This window comes from Nycticebus coucang, chromosome 16, assembly GCF_027406575.1.
Source record: "Nycticebus coucang isolate mNycCou1 chromosome 16, mNycCou1.pri, whole genome shotgun sequence".
NCBI classification, from domain to species: Eukaryota; Metazoa; Chordata; class Mammalia; order Primates; family Lorisidae; genus Nycticebus; species Nycticebus coucang.
This window is the reverse complement of record NC_069795.1, coordinates 83,899,543-83,920,854: the sequence shown is the minus strand read 5'-3', so window position 1 is coordinate 83,920,854 and position 21,312 is coordinate 83,899,543. Positions and strand designations below refer to the sequence as shown.

Genomic DNA, 21,312 nt, shown 5'->3' with positions numbered 1-21,312 from the left:
TTCCACAGAACCTCTAAGTGTAGAAGATAGTTTGGGAGATGTTGCTTTTTTCTTTGTAGTTGAATCAGATTCATAGTCAAATTGAGGTAGGCTTTCCTTCAGATCTTCAGAAAAGTGAACTATATATTCTCCTCCAACTGAGAAATTTAAATAGAAGCATTCCTCACCAAAAAGAATTTGCTAATATAAAACTCAAATAGAAATGGCAGAGAGAAGAACGATTTAGTGAATTGAATTGGTTTATACTTTGCCAAGTTTTTCTGAATTGAAGGTGTATTATCTTAAATATAATCATCTTATTTTCAAAATATGATTTTTAAAGGTAGTAAAACACTTAGAAAAATGCCTACCACCCATAAGCTTTACATAAGTGTTGTTGTTATTATCATTATTATTGAAGTAATAAACTATACCTGGAATACTGCACGAAGTTCTGAAGGAATTATCTTAAGAAGCATGTGGTGTAAAGCAATACATTTAAAAGAGGGCTGGTCGAATTTTCATCAATCCCTGTGCTATAAGTAGCATCAAATCAGGTAACTGAACAGCACACTATGGCATCTTAAATGTCTAAGTCATAACAGGTTAAGGGAGAGTCTGTACTAGAAATCTGCCTTTCTTGTAGCTAACATAATTAATAGTAAGTATAGAGTTTTATACAGAGATTTCCCACACATATATTTAATAAAAACAACCAGTTACCCACCCACTAACCAAAATAAAAAAAGGTAAAAAATAAACCCTGTCATTCAAAAAGGCAAGTCAACCAGCCTACAGATGACTAGTAGCACAGCAGACAGAAGAAGGCATTAAAAGGAAAATAAAAACCGGGTCCAATAAGTTGTGGTTCCTGGGGCCTGATGTGATGGCTTCGGCCAATTTTTAACCACAGCCCAAGTAGATTTAGTTAAACAACTTAGTTGTTCTCTCATTCATAAAGTATGTGCTTGGCTCTGACTCTCTGGTTGTAACCAAGAGGGAGCATCTAGAAAAGCACTCCTTTGTGCTCACTGCCTGTGGCTCACGGCAAGAAGAATCGCTTTACCAAAACTATTGTAATGTCATGAAAGGAATGATGGGGGTGTACAGACTTAACAAGCCCTTTACAGTTTACAAAAAATCTTTTCATATTTACCACCTCCAAAAATGGATCATTCTTTTTTTAAAATTTGTTTTGGATTAATATGAGAGTACATACAATGAATTGCAGTTGAGCTCTTCACCTGGAGATGTGCCTTGCCACATGCCCCTACATTGTGCCCATTAGGTGGGAGCTTGTGGACCCCACCCCCTCCTCCCCACTATTGAATTTAATTGTGTTTTCCTTTTGTGTGGGCCTGTAGTTGTTAATCTACTAGCTTCCATTTAGTATTGAGTACATAAGATGCTTTCTTTTCCATTCTTGAGATACTTTACTTAGGGGAATGTTCTTCAAATGCACCCAGGTAAATACAAAAGATGCAAAGTCTCGTTGTTCTTTTACAGAGAAAAATCACTGGGCCCAGAGAGACTGAGTCTCTAGTTCTCCATACTGTGGAGCACAACAGACTAAGAAAATCCCAGAAACCAAGTCTCCAGATTCCAAGTTCAAAGCTACTTCTGCTCTACCCCTACTGATTCTGGAATCACTGTGGAACAGCCTTTGGAGAACTGGTGAAAGATAGCAGAATGGACAAGTGAGGGAAATATTTGTAGTAGGCTACCATGTGTGGTCCACGGAGTAGAGTGCCTTTGGGATGTAGCCTGGGTCACTCTCATCTGAATGATATGTTCACTATGAATATTACATTCTACTAAATAATGTAAGGTGACCAGAGTGGATGACAGGTCTCTTTGTGGAAGATGAGAAAAGCTGAAATATTCTTTGCTTTGCAATGCATATTATCAGTGTCTCCTTGACATCTGCCTTCTGTGAGACTATGATGTGAAGGTATTTTCTGGTTAGAAATCGGGCCTCTTTCTACCACTATTCTTTTTTTTTTTTTGTCACCCTCAGTAGAGTGCCATGGCGTCACAGCTCACAGCATCCTCCAGCTCTTGGGCTAGGGTGATTCTTTTGCCTCAGCCTCCTGAGTACCTGGGACGCAGGCACCCGCCACAGTGCCTGGCTATTTTTGTTGCGGTTGCCGCTGCTGTTTTAGCTGGGTGGGGCTGGGTTAGAACCCATCACCCTCAGTATGGGGCTGGTGCCCTACCCACTTAGCCATAGGTGCCACCCTCTGCCACTATTCTTAACTTAGATCCTATTTAGATCGCTGATGTCTGGACAGAATTCTTTCTAGTTGTAGTACAGTAAGAAATATGTTTAGTTTTTGTCCCTAGCTCCTGTCACAGAACCCCTAAAACACTTGAAATTTCTTTAGTGACAAGTGTCTTGTTATCATGGGCCTCTGTTGATAATACCTTAGTTTATGCTAATGAGATGACTTAAGGTAGGGTCTCATAAACAGATCCAGAATTATGCCAGTCACCAGAAAGATCAACTTAATTAGAGAAGTAAAACTTTCAGCCCCACCTATGTACTTCTGGAAGTGGGGTTTGGGGGGGTTGGTGGAGATTAAGTTCTATAAAAACTCTCAAACAATAAGATTTGATAAGGTTCCAGTTTGCCCAACATGTGTAGCTGCTGGTAAGGTAGTTTGCACAGGGAAGGCACAGAAGCCCCACGCACACCTAGCAATATATACCTCTTCATCTAGAGCAGCGGTTCTCAACATTCCTAATGCCGCGGACCTTTAATACAGTTCTTGTGGGTCGCGACCCACAGGTTGAGAACTGCTGATCTAGAGGTTCATCTCCATCTTTTATAATATTCTAGATAATAAACCATTAGACCTTAGTGCATTCTTGAGTTCTCTGAGACATTCTACCAAGTTAATCTAACCTAAGGAGGGACTTATAGGAACTCAGGTTTGTAAGTCAGGATGTTGGTTAGAAGTATAAATGACAAGTGATACCTGTAATTGGCATTTGAAGTGGGTACAGTCTTGTGGGACTGGGTTCTTATCTGTGAGATAAGACACTATTTCCAGGTAGGCAGTGTCAGAATTGAATTGAATTCTTTGACCCCCAGTTGGCGTCTGTTGGAGAATTGCGTGGTGTGTGGAGAAAGCTCCCCTACACACATCTAACCAAAAGAGCATTCTGTAGTGAGTGTGAGAGTATAGTAGGTAAAAACGATACGGTTTTCCTTCAGACCAGCAGGTTCTCAGAGAACACCCTAAGATCCATTAGCCAATTCAACCAAGAAAATTCTGCAGAAATGGTAGATTTTGGTAACCCAATCAATCATAACCATTTTCATCATACGTAGCCTTCTTTTCTACTCTTCTCATTAACTTTCCTAGTCAGTTGCAAGGCATCAGATTCCCCGGCGGCCAGTAAAAAAAAAATATGCTTTGAGATTTGGCAACTGCCCTGGAGTTCCCCAAACATTTACAGCAAAGTGCAAGCTTATTGGCATGAACTTCCTGGGTGATTTCTCAGCTTAAAAAGCAACATGAACTTTGGCTGACCATACAGGTTCCCTGGCAGTTACAATGGCTTGGGCTTTGTGGCTGCAATCTGAGGTCCAGGTCAGATTAAATGAGCATATTATCCTGTTTACTGCTTCAAACTGACTTGGAAGCTAAGGAAGGAAAAGGATGGGAAATGTAAGAGCTGAAGAGAGCCAGAAGTTTTCAGATCAGCTAGAGGAATGTACTGACAAGGTCTCTTGGGGGGTGGCGGGGGAAGTACTGTACTTTTTAATGCAGGTTTTTGAACGTTTCTTTTTATCTTGCAATTATTTAATCAATAGGGCATGTATTTTAGCTCTCTGGATACCTCTATGTTCCATGCAGCAGATGAAGAAAAGTAAATGGGCTTCAAAAGTCAATCTGTTGGGACTTGTGAGACTTTCAGAGAAGTTGCTAAATCTTCTACATGAGATGCTGCCAGCATTAAAATAAATTGTGTATAAAATTGCTGAAAAAATTGTAAAACATACAGAAATAATAATAACTGTTAATAATTACTACTGCTAGTACTACTATTGTTAATAGTTCCTTATTATAACATTTGGCTTTATTTAGAAATCAAGGCATGAATGGATCAACAAACTGTGGTCTATGTACACCATGGACTACTACTCAGCCATTCAAAAGATGGAGACTTTACAGCTTTTAAAATTAACTGGATGGAGTTGAAATACATTCTTCTTAGTAAAGTATTGGAAAGATAAATATCCAGTGTACTCCATACTAATTTGAAACCAATATATAAACAATTACATGCTCAAATAAACAAAAAAGCACAAATATTGTCTAGTACAGGGTAGAGGGAAGTGGGGGGGAGGGAAGAATGTTTGAAAGGAGGAAGGAGGGCATGAGGTGGGAACTTCACCTAATGTGCACATTGTCTGTATGACACATCCCCGGGTAAGGGGCTCTTTTACAACTGGAACTTCACCTTGAAAGTGAGACAGCACTCTACTGAGGGAGACAAAGTGAGACTCTGTCTCAAAAAAAAAAAAAATGTGAGAACGATGTAACCTAAAAATTTGTACCCTCATATTAATTTGAAATTTCAAAAAAAATGAAAAAAAAAATACAAACACCTTTTGCCAATGCTCTACCTGCATCTCTGCTAATTTTGATCTTATGTCTGGAAGCATATAATGTTTTGTTTGCTCCATCTTTGTGCCTTTGCTCATTTGTTTTAACCATTAGCATGGCTTCCTCCACTGCCCTATCAATTCCATCTGTTTTCTACTTTCTCTTAAAACCCAGCCCAGATCTATGCTATTCGGTTGGTTAACCTGTGCTTCTATCCCACGTGACCTGTCTACTTCCCAAGTTCCTCTGATGTGCAGGCTGTCCCTCAATATCTAGCAAGTGCTATGTGACAGAAATGAATCTTGTGACCCTGCTAAGCCTCAGGTATTGTGAGATTGAAGACCACACAGCCTCCGCCTAACTAATAGTATTGTTTAGGAAACAGATGAGGGAGTGAATTTGGAAGCTTTTTTGTTGGAAACCAAAGGTAACAGGACAAATCTGAAACATCTTTGTTTTTAAGCCTTGCTTTTAGATTATTAAGAAGTATAGTTTATAATCCTAGTATTGTTTTCCAGAGAATGTGGATTCTGCCTTTACCTAGACAGGACCTGGTCAAGTCCAGTCCCCTGCCCTCCCCGGCACTCCTTTTAGAGTAAAAGTGCACAGGTACTCACCCTCTCTTAGGTCTCCATCTATCTTGGGTGATAACTTTTTTCCCATTGACAATCCATGAACTTCTGCCCCCTCCACGTTCACTCCTGAAGGGACCCTGCCCATTCAAAGAAGTTGAAATGACAATTTCCCATTGAATAAAGATGTTGAAAGACAAAAATATTTTATCTAGGAAGTCTGTGATTCTATATTGTATATTTTTGCTGTACATAAGTTCACCAATCTTTCAAATTAAATATCACTGCCTCTATAAGGTTTTTCTCTATTTCCTCAGTGAGTATGTTCTGTTACCTTCTAGAAATCCTCTTACCAATATTTATTACAATTAGTCGTATCCATAACTTAACCCTCTTCAGATTAGACTTTCTTCCCTACAGAGCAGGGAAAAAATTATCATGTGAATCTTTATAATGCTCAGAGTGGTGTCTTGAACATGGAGAGCATCACTGAATAATGGTTTAAACAAGTTACATTTTAATGTAATAGTTCTTGACTATTCTGACAAGGAAGACATGAGTTTGTGCCAAATTTATCAAACACACAAATGATAGCAGACCATCCTTTTCAATGTATACAGATTTAATAAGTCCAAATGTATGCATACACACACATGTGTGAAGCCTTGTGAAAGACCTCAAGACCTTTGATAAGATCTGGACTTGTCATTCCCTTGTGCTGAGACTCTAAGCAAATCAGTTGCCTTAAAAATGAACAGTTTGGACGTGTGATCTCAAACATGCAATTCAAACATTTTATGAGTTTGAGGTCTTCAAGATATGTAAATGAACTCTTATCCTTTAACAAAATGAGTTCTCCTCTTTTCTGAGTGAGTTAGTGACATCTAATAAACACTTTACCTTTCAGTGAAACTTTCTGAACTTGATTTTAAATAAATTCAGTCAGGAAATTCACCAACGAAAAGAAAATTTGATAGTTTTTAATCTAATAATAAATCTAAAACTTTTAACTTACTCAGATTTGGAATCACAGAATGTTAGTAGTCAGATATCATCTGATTCAACCCCTTCATTTCAGGAAAAAACATGAGACTCAGAGAGAAGATACATTACTTAATGTCATAAAAAAGTGACAAGAAGAACTGGAAACAGGATGTAGGGCTCCTACACAGATCGGTACTCTTCTAATTATATTTTCTTGCCTATTTCATAGAGCTGTGTTCCTCATGATAGGTTATGACTCTAAGTATTACTTCTCCCTGAGAATAAACATTTTGTGTTCTCTATATGGAGGACTTACCGATTCTCATCCTGCCGTCCTTCATATCTGATCCAATAATTCTGTTGTAAATTAAAAAAGAAAACGCTAATTTTGTCACTAAAATATCACTTACAGAAATAAGGTAAAATAAAACATTCAAAAGAAAGACCCGAAATATTAGGAAACTTGTACATTGTATAAAAATACAATATAGTTATATATATTTTTATTTAAGAAATTAATTAAAGGAAGGCTAAAATTGATGCAAGTTTGACAAAGATAACCTTTAGCAAAAATAGATGATAAAATAACATGGAATTATCCTGAGTATCTATCCTTTTCTCCAAAAAAATGACTCAGAATTTGATGGCACGAAAACATTTGCAAGATCATTCAATCCAATTCCTTTATGTTTTATGAATAAAACAAGCAAACAAAAAATGTCTATCTTGAGTAATCATCTTCATAGGTTGTGAAGTGAGTAAATGATATTTTCTAAGGCCTTCTGAGTTAATAGAATTTTTTAAAAATAAGTAGGATCAGATATAAATGTAGTAGAAGTGTTAGATTAGAAATATCACATTAAAATTAAAATTAAATGTGTTGCAAAGAGGCTATAATGCAAATAATGATGTTACAAACACATTAACATTTACATTATATGAAGAACTTACATAGTAACCAATGGATAAATGAACAAAACCCAATGCTCAGGTAACTCAAAGAAAAATAAATTATTAATATTATGTGAAAAGGTTTATTTTTGCTGGTCATCAAATGAATACAAGTTAAAACAGCAATTGTGTGTCATTTTGTACATAATATATTAGCAATACAAGAGATTTTTAAAGGTTATTTCTTATTGCTGAGAAATCTGTGATAAACTGGTACTTTTATGCATTACTAGGAGCAATAATCAGAGAAATCTTTTTTTTTTTTTTTTGGAAAAAAACAACAACAAAGCACTTTATTTTCCACAAGCGCAATAAGAAAAATTAAATCATTTCCCACATATTGTTTTCTTAAAACAGAGCCTACAAGGCCATATTCAGCACCAAATAAAAAACGAAAACCAAAAAAAAGGTACAAACAGGCATAGAATATCATCTGTAAAGCAAAGATTTAGTATTGCCCTTTGTTTTGCTAACATTTTGGATCTTACTTTTCCTAATTGAAAAATCAGGAATCTATCTTGAATACTGGAAAACAACTGTGAACCTCACATCTCATTTCAGGAATTGACCAATATTTAAGAAGTATAATGCCTCTAAATAAGAGAATAAAGAAATACTTTAATGGGGAAAAGAAAACTTTATTTGATAAAGTTATAATTTTAAAATTTTATCACATTTCGTGACCCAGTGCCAATTATTAAAATATTGGTCATTCTTGTTTCATGTTATTTGTGAGAATATACGGTGTAAGTATTCCAATGCTATGCGTATCAACAATTGTTCCCTAGTCAGTTAGATGTAAGAAGAGACAAAAGAAAATGGATTTTCTGACACCCCTCCAAACAAACAAACAAAAAAAACCCACCAAATGCCCTTTATGTCAAATATTCCATTAGCTTCTTGAGGGGGGCATCCACAAAATGATTTAACAACAATAAAAAAAATTTCACCCCCATTTCCTTAGTATCTAGTATTAGGTTTGCTACGGAGGCCCAAACCCTTTCACTGAATCATGGAAAACGTGATTCATTTTTACAATGGGCTTTCTTCACCCTGTCAGCATTTTTTAAACATGAATTGTCTTCCATGTTTTCTTAAAGGCCACTTATGGAAAAGCCTGTTGGTTCCGTAGGAAACTTTAAGACAGTGTGTAACAGGTCAAGCACCGAGCCAGGGCCACTGTGTTTTTAGCCACTTTATTAAAACTGTGGGGTTAAATGGAAGGATCGAAGTAACTCCCATTTTGCAAGTATGCTGCAACATCAGAAATGCCGGTTTTCATTAAAAACGTCAGCTGAATTCTTTCTAAAACTAAAAAAAAATTTCAGTACACTTGGTACCTTGGAAAATACCGAAATGTTATCATGAATGCTGGTATTTGTTATGAGCCAAGTGTAAATTATCTTTAACATAAACTGTAATTTACTGATGTGATCATTCTTCCTATCTTATCTGTACTAAAAGTGAGGGATTTCTCATGTTTAGCAAGTTGTTTTTCAGGTAATGAAAAAAAGTATTTTCATTAAAAAAAAAAAAAAGACTGAACACAAAACAATGATCACAGCAAACTTTCTAGTATTTGCAGTTTGGAAGTTATACACTTTTGGAATAAAGTTGAATTTTTCATGCTACGTCAAGCTTGTGCAAGATAGCAAATGTATAAATTGAGCTTTCTAGTCATAACCTCAGTTTGTGTATTCCTGCTCATTAAGATACTTTGCACCATAGGGAGGCACCTGTGGCTCAGCCGGTAAGGCGCCGGCCCCATATACCGAGGGTGGCGGGTTCAAACCCGGCCTCGGCCAAACTGCAACCAAAAAATAGCTGGGCGTTGTGGCGGGCACCTGTAGTCCCACCTACATGGGAGGCTGAGGCAAGAGAATCGCTTAAGCCCAGGAGTTGGAGGTTGCTGTGAGCTGTGTGACGCCACGGCACTCTACCGAGGGCCATAAAGTGAGACTCTGTCTCTACAAAAAAAAAAAAAGATACTTTGCACCAGCAAAAACGATTTCCAACGTATGTATTTAGGAGGTAATTACGTAACTCTGTATAAAAATAAATGCACTTTGCCCTCCTTTCCCCAGTGACTGAAAAAAATTCCATACTCTTAAAATAAGAATAAAAATAATAATTTTAAGAGCAGCAGCCCTTAACCCTTGCTGGTGCTTGCTCCATTCTCTAGCTTCTTCTTGTATGTGATGATAAAAAGGGAATCATTGTTTTGTTTTGTGTTCAGTCTTTTTTTTTTTTTTAAATGAAAATAGCCAGAAAGGCTATGTTAACCAGTGTGATAAAAATATGTCAAATGGTCTATAAAACCAGTGTATGGTGCCCCATGATTGCATTAATGTACACAGCTATGATTTAATAAAAATAAAAAGAAATATATCCACAGCTCCAGGAATATTCATATACACCATTAGTGAATATTCCACATGGATTATACTACAGTTCAGGATAGAGGGAGAGGACGGTGCCTGTGGCTCAAGGAGTAGGGCACCGGCCCCATACACTGGAGATGGTGGGTTCAAACCCAGCTCCGACCAAAAAACTGCAAAAAAAAAAAAAAAAGAGGATAGAGGGAGAAACTAGTGGAATTTTCAGGAACTTGCCATTCTACATCTCCATCTTTCCAGATGATAAGGATTCCCCATGCAAGTTAGCCACAAGCTATTTTACTTCCTTCATTTTTCCTTTGGGTTAGAAGGCCTGTGTTTGGTAAATGGCTGCCTTTGGTACTACCATTCAGGAAGAGCAGCTCTCAATCTCAATCAAATATCTGAATTGATTCACCTGGGGTATAGCCCTCCTTTCAATTTTGGCACTCAAGGATATTGGGCCTGAGGTACAGAACCAGCAACAGAGTGTCTTTTCTTTTGTGCCTGCTTGGGGTGACAGTAATGAAGGAGTGTTGATATCTATATGCTCAAAGACTGTCGATTCCTTCTTTAATTTTACTGATAAAAGCCAAGGCCTGTGCAATTCAGATTTCACCCAATAGCACACACTGCCATGTCGGCCTTCGAATGAAGTAGCAAGTGGTGTGTGTGGAAGCTCGAAGCTGAATGCATATTCGTGCCTTCCTGAATGAATAGTGTTGAAGCCTTCTTCAGAATTATCATCATCTTTCGTGCCCAATTAAGATGTCTTTATGGTTGAAATATTCTACTTCTTCAGTGTAGTTCTGGGTATAGGCAGTATTGGAGCCGGTGTTTTTAGATTCAGTCCAGAATACTTTCGCATGTCTTCTTGCATGAATTTTAAGAGATTTTACTGTGATTTCCCCAGTAACTTCTAAATTCACCCTTCCTGAGACGGTATCCCCACTGGAATACACTGGTACATTGCTGTCATTGAGATAGTCAAAGCTTATTGTCAAACTCTTTACCTTTCCCAGCACCACGTTTATACCAAAATCTATAAAAAATATAATGTAAGACAAAAGAAAAGTCAAGATCGCATGTAAAATGTGGTCTTCGCTGAACACTGATCGATGTCTTTGCTGTGCAAAATGATTGCAGGCAGGATCAGTGATTCTCTACAAATAGTTCATTGAGATTTCTTCAGAAGTCAGGGCAGCAGAGGTTGCTGCTCCGCGCTCCTGCTTATCTCAGTGGTCTCCTTACAAACACCCAGAGAAATCTTTTAGGAAGGCAATTTAAGGCCCCATACCCTTTGATGGCAGAAAAATACCTCTCAGGGGAATTCATTCTAAGGATATAATATATTGTTTAATAGAGAGAAAAATGCTTCATGCATTAAGTACAAGAGAATAATTGGGAATAATTCAAATGTTTAGCAGCAGCAGAAAGGTTCATTGACGTATCTATTGTACATCACTGTATATTTTCAGCTAAAATGATTTTTAAAGCAATACAAACTTAGCGATTGCTCATGGTACCTTCTGAAATGAAAACTAGAACAGCAATGTACTTATACCACAGTACTAGTTCTGAAAAAATGCGTGTCTTCCTATGAACAATGAATGGTTAAAAGGTAACACGAGGAAAGCAGAGTAAACTGGCATGAGGCCGGTAGGACTGTGACCCAGGGTGTTCTTTTTGAAGTCTCTTTAAGGTTTAGGTAATAAATAAGCACAAAGATAAAAACATCAAGTGTCCCATCCAGAATATGGGAAAATAAAACAACTGTGGGGCAAATGAATCACATACAAAATATTTCTACCAAATATACATGCTTTTGACTTTGGACTTCAGTGATACAGACATACTAAGTAAATGTCTTTTGAAGTTCATCACGTCTATTAAGTAGATATCTCCCTGCCCTCAATTTTTAACTCAAGGAGGGCATTAGAATCATCAACAAATGAGGAAAGGGAATAAAAACGTAAATCAGAATTCAACTGAATAGTCCATTTAATAAACATTTCTTCTTCCTCTTACCGGTTCAGTGTATGAAAATCCCAGGCCTTCTGCAGCTGATTTTAACAGTTCAGATTCCAGTTGGTGACGTTTCACAAACATTGCCAAATCCTGGAGCAGAGACAATAAGGGGGAAAGATTATTTAAATAACTGGCGAGAGATAAAAGTTCAAGTAGAAATATTTCTCGTTAGATAGTAACAAATGAACTTATAGAAATATTCAGAGCTGCAAAAAATGTCACCATCTCAACAGCTTTTTCACAAGCTAGCCTTCATGAGAGAGATATGCTTCTAACACAAATAAAGGTTAAAAGAACTGAGTTCTCGAACCTTTGCTAAATTGGATATCTTTAAGAACCATGTTATGCTTTCACCAGCTCTCTCAGAGTACACGCAGAATTAATTTCCTCTCCTAACATTGGTCTCACCTCTCTGGCCTCAATGGACGCTGGGTCAACACTGTCATCCAGCAGACTCTCATAGAACTCCACATTGTCTAAGACAGCTTCATCATCAGGGTGGCACAGGAGATAGGCTTTGGCACACTCCAAAGCTTTCACATACTCACCAACTGAAAGACCCAGGAATTGCAGCATTAGAGTTTGCTTAGGTCTGCCCAAAGGAGTTTAAGGAGAGCCTTCAACATGTCTACAGAGGTTAACATCAAACGTCAGCAAGAGGGAAGATGAACTGCTAAGTAGGTGAACAGAATCAGAGGAGGGGTGTGATTTCAGGTGTTGGAAAGGCACTGCATCTTACCTGCAGCCTGCTCGGGGCTAGTTGTTTTGCTCAAAATACCAGAAGTGTCTATCTGAAGATGTTTGTTGATCACTTTTAGTAAGGGATACAGATAAACATTTTTGTACTAAGTTAAATAAATATCCTGAAAGTGGTCTTCTACAATGACAATGTGCCAGTTTGTACATATTGTATGGGTAATAAAAGTGATTACAAAATGTTATTGCTCATTGCTGTAAAGTATATAGTAAATTGGTACCTTTATGCAAAGTCCTTCATAGAGCCCCCAAAGTTCTTAAGGAGACTCCTCTCAGCCCTCACTATACAACCCCAGCAACTCCAACAGTATCCAGCTACTATAAGAAACTAACAAGGATGTTTCAACTATAAATCCTTTGTTATAGAAATATTTAGCTGTTAAAAGAGGTACTTTTAAATACTATATGCTTTGTCTTCAAATAGGTCACAGCATTAGATTTCTTTTAAAAGAAACTTCCTCCATATATGTATAGAATACATATATACACATATATTCACATATATATAGAGGAAATTCCTGAGTCGATATATACTCTGATTTTTAAAAAGAATGATGAAAATAAGGCAACTCTCTCCTCTATTCCCTGCTCATGACTGGAACACAAATCTATTGCTTGTCATCATTGCCAGGATAATGATTAACGTTTTGCTTTTGGAAAGGGAGAGTCTTTGCCAAAGTATTTTTAAAATGTTGGCTTGAGACTTTTTCTTATTATTATCTTAAAACAGAAACATTTTCTTGACTACTACCTTCTATCCAAGGCGGTCTGATTCTGAAGCTATTGAGAAATAATAACAATGAACCAGAAATTAGGATCCATCACTAAGTGAGGTGACTTTAAGCAAGTTGCTTCTTTATGGAATAAAGACATTAGACAAAAGAATAGCTAAGCCCAGTTTCAGCAATCCAGATTGTATTAATTGCTTTGAAACATCATTAAAAAGCTCAATCTGTGTAGGATAAATGGAAATGAAACTATATTGAGGTATTTATTTTCAACTCATGCACTGGGGAATGCCTAAAAGTTTGATAATGTTTTGATAAGCAATGGAAAATGTAATCTATATGGAGGTCAATTTCATCTATTATAATTAAAAATTAATAAACCATGTGACCCAGTGATTGTACTTTTAGATATTTATCCTGTAGATATTGTGTACAGATGTGAAAAAACGTACGTATAATGTTATCCATTTGGATGTTGCCAGTCATAGCAAAAAATTGCAAACAATAAAACTACCAATCAATGAGAAGACACATGATGTTATTGTACAATGATATGGACATATAAATAAAAAATGAATAAGGAAGATTTGTATGTATTGATGCAATTAAGTGTAGCCATATAAAACTACCAAAATCTGACTAGTTTTTGACCTAACAGCATGGTAATTTCATAGGTCTAACCTACTACAAGAAACCTGACATGTATTAAGAGAAACAAACAAGGTGGGAGATCGCGTAAATGGCAAGCTACCTCTGTGTAAAAGAAGGGGAATAAAACTAGGTGTGTATTTGTTGTTTCTGTAAAAAATTTTGGAAGTATGAATAAGAAATGAGGTTGGGGAGACAGGAAAAAAGGGAGACTTTTTGTAGTATTTGGTATTTAAATCTTGTGATTATGTTACTTATTAAAACTAATTTGAAAAATAAAGTTAAAAAATCATACAAACTACCATGTTAGTAACATTTTCAGGAAATTCTCACCATTTTTAATTCTGTACCTGGCTCATTTATGGTTTTACCTTGTCCTCTTCCTGTTGAGCTGAAGTGGTGTTGAGATGAGAGAGAAAACACATAAGCCCCCCCCCCCACTGCGTTGAAGATAAAACGGAGAAAGCAGTGGACTAAATTACAGGTATGTGGTGACTGTACTGCTGACTCACAACCCCTGTGGGTCTTCCCGGATGCCCCATGCTTCACCTCGGTAGTAGGCAAACTGCAGGTAATCATAGTGCAGAGGAAGGAAGTTCTCTATGGGCGAGAGGCGGCCAGGGCGGGTGGCGAGCTCCCGCACGCATTCATGCTGACAGACCAGGACCTGCATGTAGTGATCTGGAAGACAGAGCCCAGAGGCGCGGCCCTCAGTTCTTCTGGAAGTGCAAGTGTCTCAGTCAGAGCCCCTCGTACACAGGGCACTTCTCACCTCATTATACTCTGAGAGCAAAATTAGGATCATCATCACTCTGGGATGGGGAAGCCTTTCTCCTAAGATGGTAGGGGACTGGCCAAGGTCTCTTGGTCAGCGATCATTGGAACAAGAGGACCCCAGATCCTCCAGCTCACTGTCCTTCTCTCTACTGCTCACTTCCCTTTCCACTTACCCTTTCTTCTACCTCCCCTGAAAGGGACATAAGCCACTTCACCCCACCCACACCCAGCTGAATATCAATTTTCTCATTTAACAACTTTGGGGCCCCTCTTTGGATATTCAGATGGCCTGAGGTGCCCTGGAATCAGGATCGGATGTTCAGATCCTGGTGAAGTTGAGGGACAGTTCAGAGAAAGGAATCTCCACATATGGGCAGAGTTCAGGCTGAGAAGTGAAGCAAAAATGTTCTTTTTCTTTTGTTAATATTTCCAAGCCAAACTCTCCTAAATAAGTAATAAAAGCATTATTCTTTACGTCTATTTATTAGGATCCTTTCCTACTTGGTTATAAATTAGTCCATCACATAGACACAGCATATTTGAATACTAGGGATTGGTGAAGGAGGGAGAAGGATTTGAACAGGCAGTTTCCATTCCCTCTGCTCCCCCCTTCCTTCCACTCGTCTCTCTTATAAACAGGGTGAGGAGCCTGACGTGCAGGGGTTTTCATGCCCCCTTTAGCTCTTGGTTCTATCTCATCAAAGCACGAGATAAGGGAACACATGTAGCTAATGAACTGGGAAGGAAAAAGAAAATACCTCCTACTTTTTGCCTGAGCTTTGTTTTTCATAATGAAGATGGATGTGTTTTTCCAGAAAGCGAATGGGTTCATTCATGCTCACGCCAAGTGGCTTCCTAAGGAGGATGACAAAATCGACTTCACGGCTGTCTGTACAATTTAATACTACTGCCTTATTTCAAAAGGTTCTCTGTTTAGTCAGGGTTTGGTTTGGATTTCCACGATCTTGCAGAGGGGACCCAAAACACAACAGGAAGGAAGTGTGCATTTTCTGGGGCAGGGGGAAATGCTCCAGGTTCATGTGACCTGACTCACCCAATCCTACACAGCATGGCTAACGCAATCCCTGAAGTCCACTGGTTATTAGCCCTAGCTGGGGCTTGTGAAGGGAAGACTGAGCTCTATCTACTTAATTAGCATGTTCCAAATAAATACCTCCCTGTTTTATTTCTGAAGAAAACAACAAACAACTTTCAGCTGTTTTCTTCTCCTTTACTGACCATTTGCATTCCACTTTATCTTCTAATCCACAGTCCTAATTCCCAATGTCAAGAAAAAGCGAAAGGTGAAGGTCATACCCACCACCCACTCAAAATCAGAATGATAATATATATATATTTTTTTTATTGTTGGGGATTCATTGAGGGTACAATAAGCCAGTTACACTGATTGCAATTGTTAGGTAAAGTCCCTCTTGCAATCATGTCTTGCCCCCATAAAGTGTGACACACACCAAGGCCCCCACCCCCCTCCCTCCATCCCTCTTTCTGCTCCCCCCCATAACCTTAATTGTCATTAATTGTCCTCATATCAAGATTGAGTACATAGGATTCATGCTTCTCCATTCTTGTGATGCTTTACTAAGAATAAGCTGGATACAAATAGCAGCAAAATGAGTGACAGAACGACCTCCTTTAGAGCTTCATCAAGCACAGCTGGTAATAAATAGCTGCATTCAGGAGCCGTTTGTATTTTTCTCCAACTGAAATGTCTTTTCCAACTTTAAAATTTAAATATTCTAGCTTTCTAATGTATTCTGTATTTTAGAAGCCTGTTTTACTCCTAATTTAGAACAATGTTGAACCAGACAAGGATTTACATCATGAGAATTGTCATATGATCTTTTATAAGCTGCCCTTGCCTTCATTCTATCTCAAGTGCTACTATGGAATTAATACATACTAATAATTTTGAGATCCAATACACTTATGTGGAAATAGATTTAAAAATTTCCTTTTCATGATAAATTGGATATGTTTCAAATTCCCAAGAAAACTTTCCATATTTCAGTAATTGATAATATTTAGCTTGGACTTGAGGGGCTATGACACCCTTTAAAATAACTTTTCTTTATGGAAGTTGTGGCATGGACAATGATAGTTGAGTTAAAAATTAAAGAATTCAGTTAAGAGACCTGTATTCTTTTCCAGCAACCAATGTGTTGTGGTGACCTTGAACAAATCACTGTATGCTAATCTGCGGGAAACCATCAGTTGATTTTCCTAAACCAGATTTAGGATGTTTGCCAAAACTGTGGCCATTGGTAGAAGCAGGTGAAGAAGAGAATGTGGGGTGATGGCAAGGAACCTGTGCCCACAAAACCAAAAGATAGTTGACTACGATAAAGGAAAAGCCTGCCCATTCATATACTCAGCAATTAAAAACTTAAACACACATAAAATCGATATTCAAATGAGGAGTGCTCAAAAAAATGCAAGCAAATGGATTTGACAGAGACCCAGGAAAACAAATGCTTGGAGGGGAAATCTTTAATAATTTAGATAGTTAAGTTGATTTTAAGTCAATCGCAGTGATTTGGGGCATTTGGGTGTGTCACAAATTGGCCATTTAACATATTTCAGTTTACTGATTTTTTTAGTTCACTTCCCAGTCTGATTTTTGATGGCTATTTATATCTCTAATTACCTCTGTAAAAAACCTGAATGATTTATGGCTTACATTCTTGTAAAGATGAAGTATTATTTCTCTCCTCCCACCCGCCAAACCAGGCTAGTAAAGTGAAGCAGTGAAGTGGAGAGAAATCTGTAACTGGTTGTAGATCAATTAGTTGTAAACACCACTGCATCCAGATCAGCCAGACTCTTTTAACCTCCAGAATGTGATGGATGGAATGTTATCTCCTTCCCTCATTCATTCATCAACCTGTCCATTTAACCAATGTTTACTAAATACCTTCCATTTGCCAGTCTCTGTACTCAGGCACTGAAGATTGAGTTCTGAGCAAGAGAGGGCTTTAGATGTGTGATAGAAGAGAACATTTTGAAGGTCTGCAAGTAGAAATGAGCATGGCATATTCAAGGAATTACAAGACGTGCAGTAGGAAAGTGGAGAGAGAGAAAGAGAGGGATGAAAACCTACACAAATGTCCAATCATAAAAATTCACATTAAAGGTTACGGTTGTTATTCCAAGTAGAATGGAAGCCAGTGGAGTGTTTTAAGCAGGTCTATGAACAGAATTGTTGTTTTCAAGGCTTTTCTGTTTGCATTAAGAGGAAAACCTAAACAGGACATGAGGAGCAGCAAGCAGGCAGTCACTGCCAGTTTGAACGTGGGTGGTGGCAAAGGCGTAGAGAGCACCCCCAAGTCTCAAGTGCTAGCAGGAGGGAGCATCTAACAAAGTTGCACAGCAAATCAGATCAGAAAAGGAAGGGAGGAAGCTGCTTTGAAAACGAACTTCCTGGGATTTGGTTTGATCTACTAGGTGAGTATTGCTTTCTAGGGAGACAGAAAACATTGGCAGCTGGAGAGAGCAAACTGATTCCATTAATTTACAGTTTATGAGTACATTAGTTGAATATGCATTTTATGGGTACATTAAGTTGTTTTTCGTATATGTTTAACTAGGAACACAATATATGGTCAAGAAATAATTGGTGAACATTTATTGTTGAAGAAGTTACTTGCCTATTTTTCAAATATATAGAGCTTAACAATATAGGTATTAAATTCAGGAAAGCCTGAATTTGATTCTCAGCTTCACTGTAGTCACATGACTTAATCTTTATGAGATTAAAAAAAACTCCTGATTTATAAAAGGCAGAGGAGAGTGGGCGGTGCCTGTGGCTCAAAGGAGTACGGTGCTGGCCCCATAGGCTGGAGGTGGCGGGTTCAAGCCCAGCACTGGCCAAAAACTGCCAAAAAAAAAAAAAAAGAGGGAGAGGAGACTGAATAACAATAGTATCTACGTATGAAAAGTTATTTAGAGAATTGAAAGAGATATAATTATATAAACTGCTTTGTATAACTGCTACATATGTAGTGGTTATTATTGTTACTAGTAATAATTACTACTACTAAATTACTACTACTAATAATAATTTATAGGTTCTTTTTACACATCAAGGATATTAATTCTTTGTCTATAAGATACTTTGCAATATTTTCTATTTGTCATTTTTAGATCAGCTTAGTTTATGATATAAATTTGTATTTATAAATCTCATGTAAACTCTATATTTTTATTATTTTTTTCTTGTCTCTTATTATTCTTAGAAGAACTTTCTTCTTCTTGAATTATATAAGTAACCTGCATTTTCTTCTAACATTTTTATTTTTTACATTTATATTATTAATACAAACATAATTTATTTGTGTGTATGACACAGAGCAGAGAATTTACTTCCCCTCCAAAATGGTTAACTAGCCAATCTCTCCAATTACTGTAAACAGCATATTACCTATAATTTCAAATGTTGCTTTACATCGCATTCGATTCTCATTATAAATGCTCATGATAAAACACTTTTTTAAATAACTAAAGAAGATTATACAAGTGTCCATTACATTGCTTCTAATAATGAAAAATTACAACCTCCTTAATATTCACTAATAAAAACATTGTCAAGTAAAGTATGTTGTATCCATTAAATAAAAAATGTAAGTGCACATATACTTACGTGAAAAGTCCACAACATATTGTTAAGCATAAAATAAAGCAAACAAAAAAGTTGAAAACCAATATTTTTAGTATTGTCCTGTCTTTATAAAAATTGAAATGAAAATTATAAATAAATACACAAATACTTGCACATACATCTGGAAAATTTGGGGAGGACAGTCACCAAAATCTTAACTACATAACTTTATCTATAGTAGATAGGGTAAGACAGACATATAACATTTTTTCATTTTTATCGCATATACTTCTATATTGTGGGGATGCCCTGCACATGTTATTTTTATATACAGGAAATAAATGGGAGGAAAAAAAAAAAGCTTTACCTGCAATGGCTTCATACAGACCAGCTTTATACCCTAAATATTCATACTCTTCAAATCTCTGAGGCCCCTCACATAGGATTCGGCATTCCATATCTTCATTGAAATATTCTCTTAAAGCTTGTTCAAAATACTTGATGGCTACTTTGAAGTCATCAGCCTCATAATGTTTAATTCCTGCATTGTAACTCTCCTATAAGAAAAAAAATTCAAGAAAAACAAAAGCATTTTCAATGAGCAGGATGTAGGCAGATTGGGAGTCATAGAGGTAAGCAGAGTCTGAACTCCTGGGATGCGGAAGGATAAAGAAGACTGATACGGAAGATGAAGTGCAACTTTTATGGCTTCAAATAATTACAAATGAGAGATGTCCTGAACAAGTAAAGTGCAGTGGGGCAACAGATTTTGTTTTCTTCCTCAGTACACACAAGACAGTAACTTCTAATCTCTTTTCCTATGGGCAGGGCCAGATGAAACGTGCAAGACAACACCTGTGGGTGGAAGTGACGTCAACTTCCAGGCCTTGCCCAATTAAGAAAACCGTAGGTCTTCTATCTCTCATCTTCCTCTCTTATTCTCTTCTGCAATGATTTGGAAGTCACATGATGATGTTAAAAAACAGGGAAGAAAAGCTCCTTTAACATGTGACAAGCCACAGGACTGGGAACTGGAAAACCATAGAGTGACCGTGAGAAATTCACAAGGGCTTCAAATCCCAGATGTAAAAGAAAAGAATTGGAAAGGAACCGAGGCTACAGAGGATTACAGATATGTATATGATGTTTTAGTTTTCACCACCTTACGCTGTTTTTCTAATTGTCATTTTCTCTCGATTTTTAAATGTTTGTTTAGTTTTTAATGTTAGTTTTTAAAATTTAATTAAAAATTTAAAAAATATTCTCCACATTTTGTCAGCTGTCATAATATTTTTTATCTGAGAACTCTGTAAACACGTTACTGGAAATTGAGAATGGATTTTAGAAATCTATTCATAGGAATTTGCCTTAAGTCACATGAAACTCAGGAGCACAGCTCCCTGTGGTAACGATTGGGGCAGGGGTTCCCAGAGCTCACCAGGTGTGGTTTGGCTTCTCGATCTACCAGTTGGAACACGTCAGCCATCGTCCTGTAATTCTCAATGTTCTGCTGCATTTCCATGTGCTCAGGGTTGGCCATGAAAAATGTGTGAGCTGCTTCCACTGCTTTCTCCATCTGGTTAAGCTATGGAGAAACAAAAGGGGCCAAATGAAGGCAAATATTTCTAAACCAGACACAGAGAAATAAAGAGATCAGCCCAAGGTCTCAAAGCTTGAAAATGGTGAGTCAACATGCAAAAGAATGAAACTGAACCTCTTTCACTTGCCACATACAAAAACCAACTCAAAATGGATTAAAGACTTAAATGTATGACCCCAAACTATGACACTATTCAAAAAATACACAGGGGAAATACTTCGTGAGGGTGTACAGAAGAGGGTGAGGTGAAAAGAGGGATGAACTGAGGGTGGTCAGGAGTACAAATTTATAGGTAAACAGGAGGAATAAGTTCCGGTGTTCTACTGCAGGATGAACACAGTTAACAATTACATATTGTATATTTCAACATAGCTAGAAGAAATGTTTGAGCTGATGGATTTGCTGACCACCCTGATTTGATCATTGTACATTGTACATCAAAACATTACACTGTACTCTATAAATAGGCATAATTTTTATGCATCAATTAAAAATAGCCCAAAATTTTAAACAAAGTTAAAAGGGGGAATTATTCCAATGCATAAAAGCTGCTCAACACAGTATATAAAATATTCTACCATATTTGTTTAAGATATTGATTCTCTTAACTTACAATTTTGATTCCTGTTAATATAGAAGAAAGAAATTTTAATAACCACTGCATAGACACTGTATGTCTCCTC

At 37.2% G+C, this 21,312-nt stretch overlaps 1 protein-coding gene and 1 pseudogene across 2 annotated transcripts in view; both read right to left on the bottom strand.

Annotated features, from left to right (window-relative positions):
• P3H2 (prolyl 3-hydroxylase 2) overlaps positions 1–21,312 on the bottom strand; it is a 169,550-nt gene that overhangs the window by 31,492 nt on the left and 116,746 nt on the right. For both annotated transcript variants that reach the window (XM_053565401.1, XM_053565402.1), the window contains exons 2-8: positions 20,468–20,614; positions 19,397–19,586; positions 14,187–14,318; positions 11,914–12,056; positions 11,506–11,595; positions 6,468–6,508; positions 5,213–5,307 (exon numbers count right to left, since the gene is read on the bottom strand). In XM_053565401.1, coding sequence (XP_053421376.1) covers positions 5,213–5,307; positions 6,468–6,508; positions 11,506–11,595; positions 11,914–12,056; positions 14,187–14,318; positions 19,397–19,586; positions 20,468–20,614 — 838 coding nt within the window. The remainder of the gene's footprint in view (positions 1–5,212; positions 5,308–6,467; positions 6,509–11,505; positions 11,596–11,913; positions 12,057–14,186; positions 14,319–19,396; positions 19,587–20,467; positions 20,615–21,312) is intronic.
• LOC128568080 (arrestin domain-containing protein 3-like) lies at positions 9,184–11,358 on the bottom strand (annotated as a pseudogene).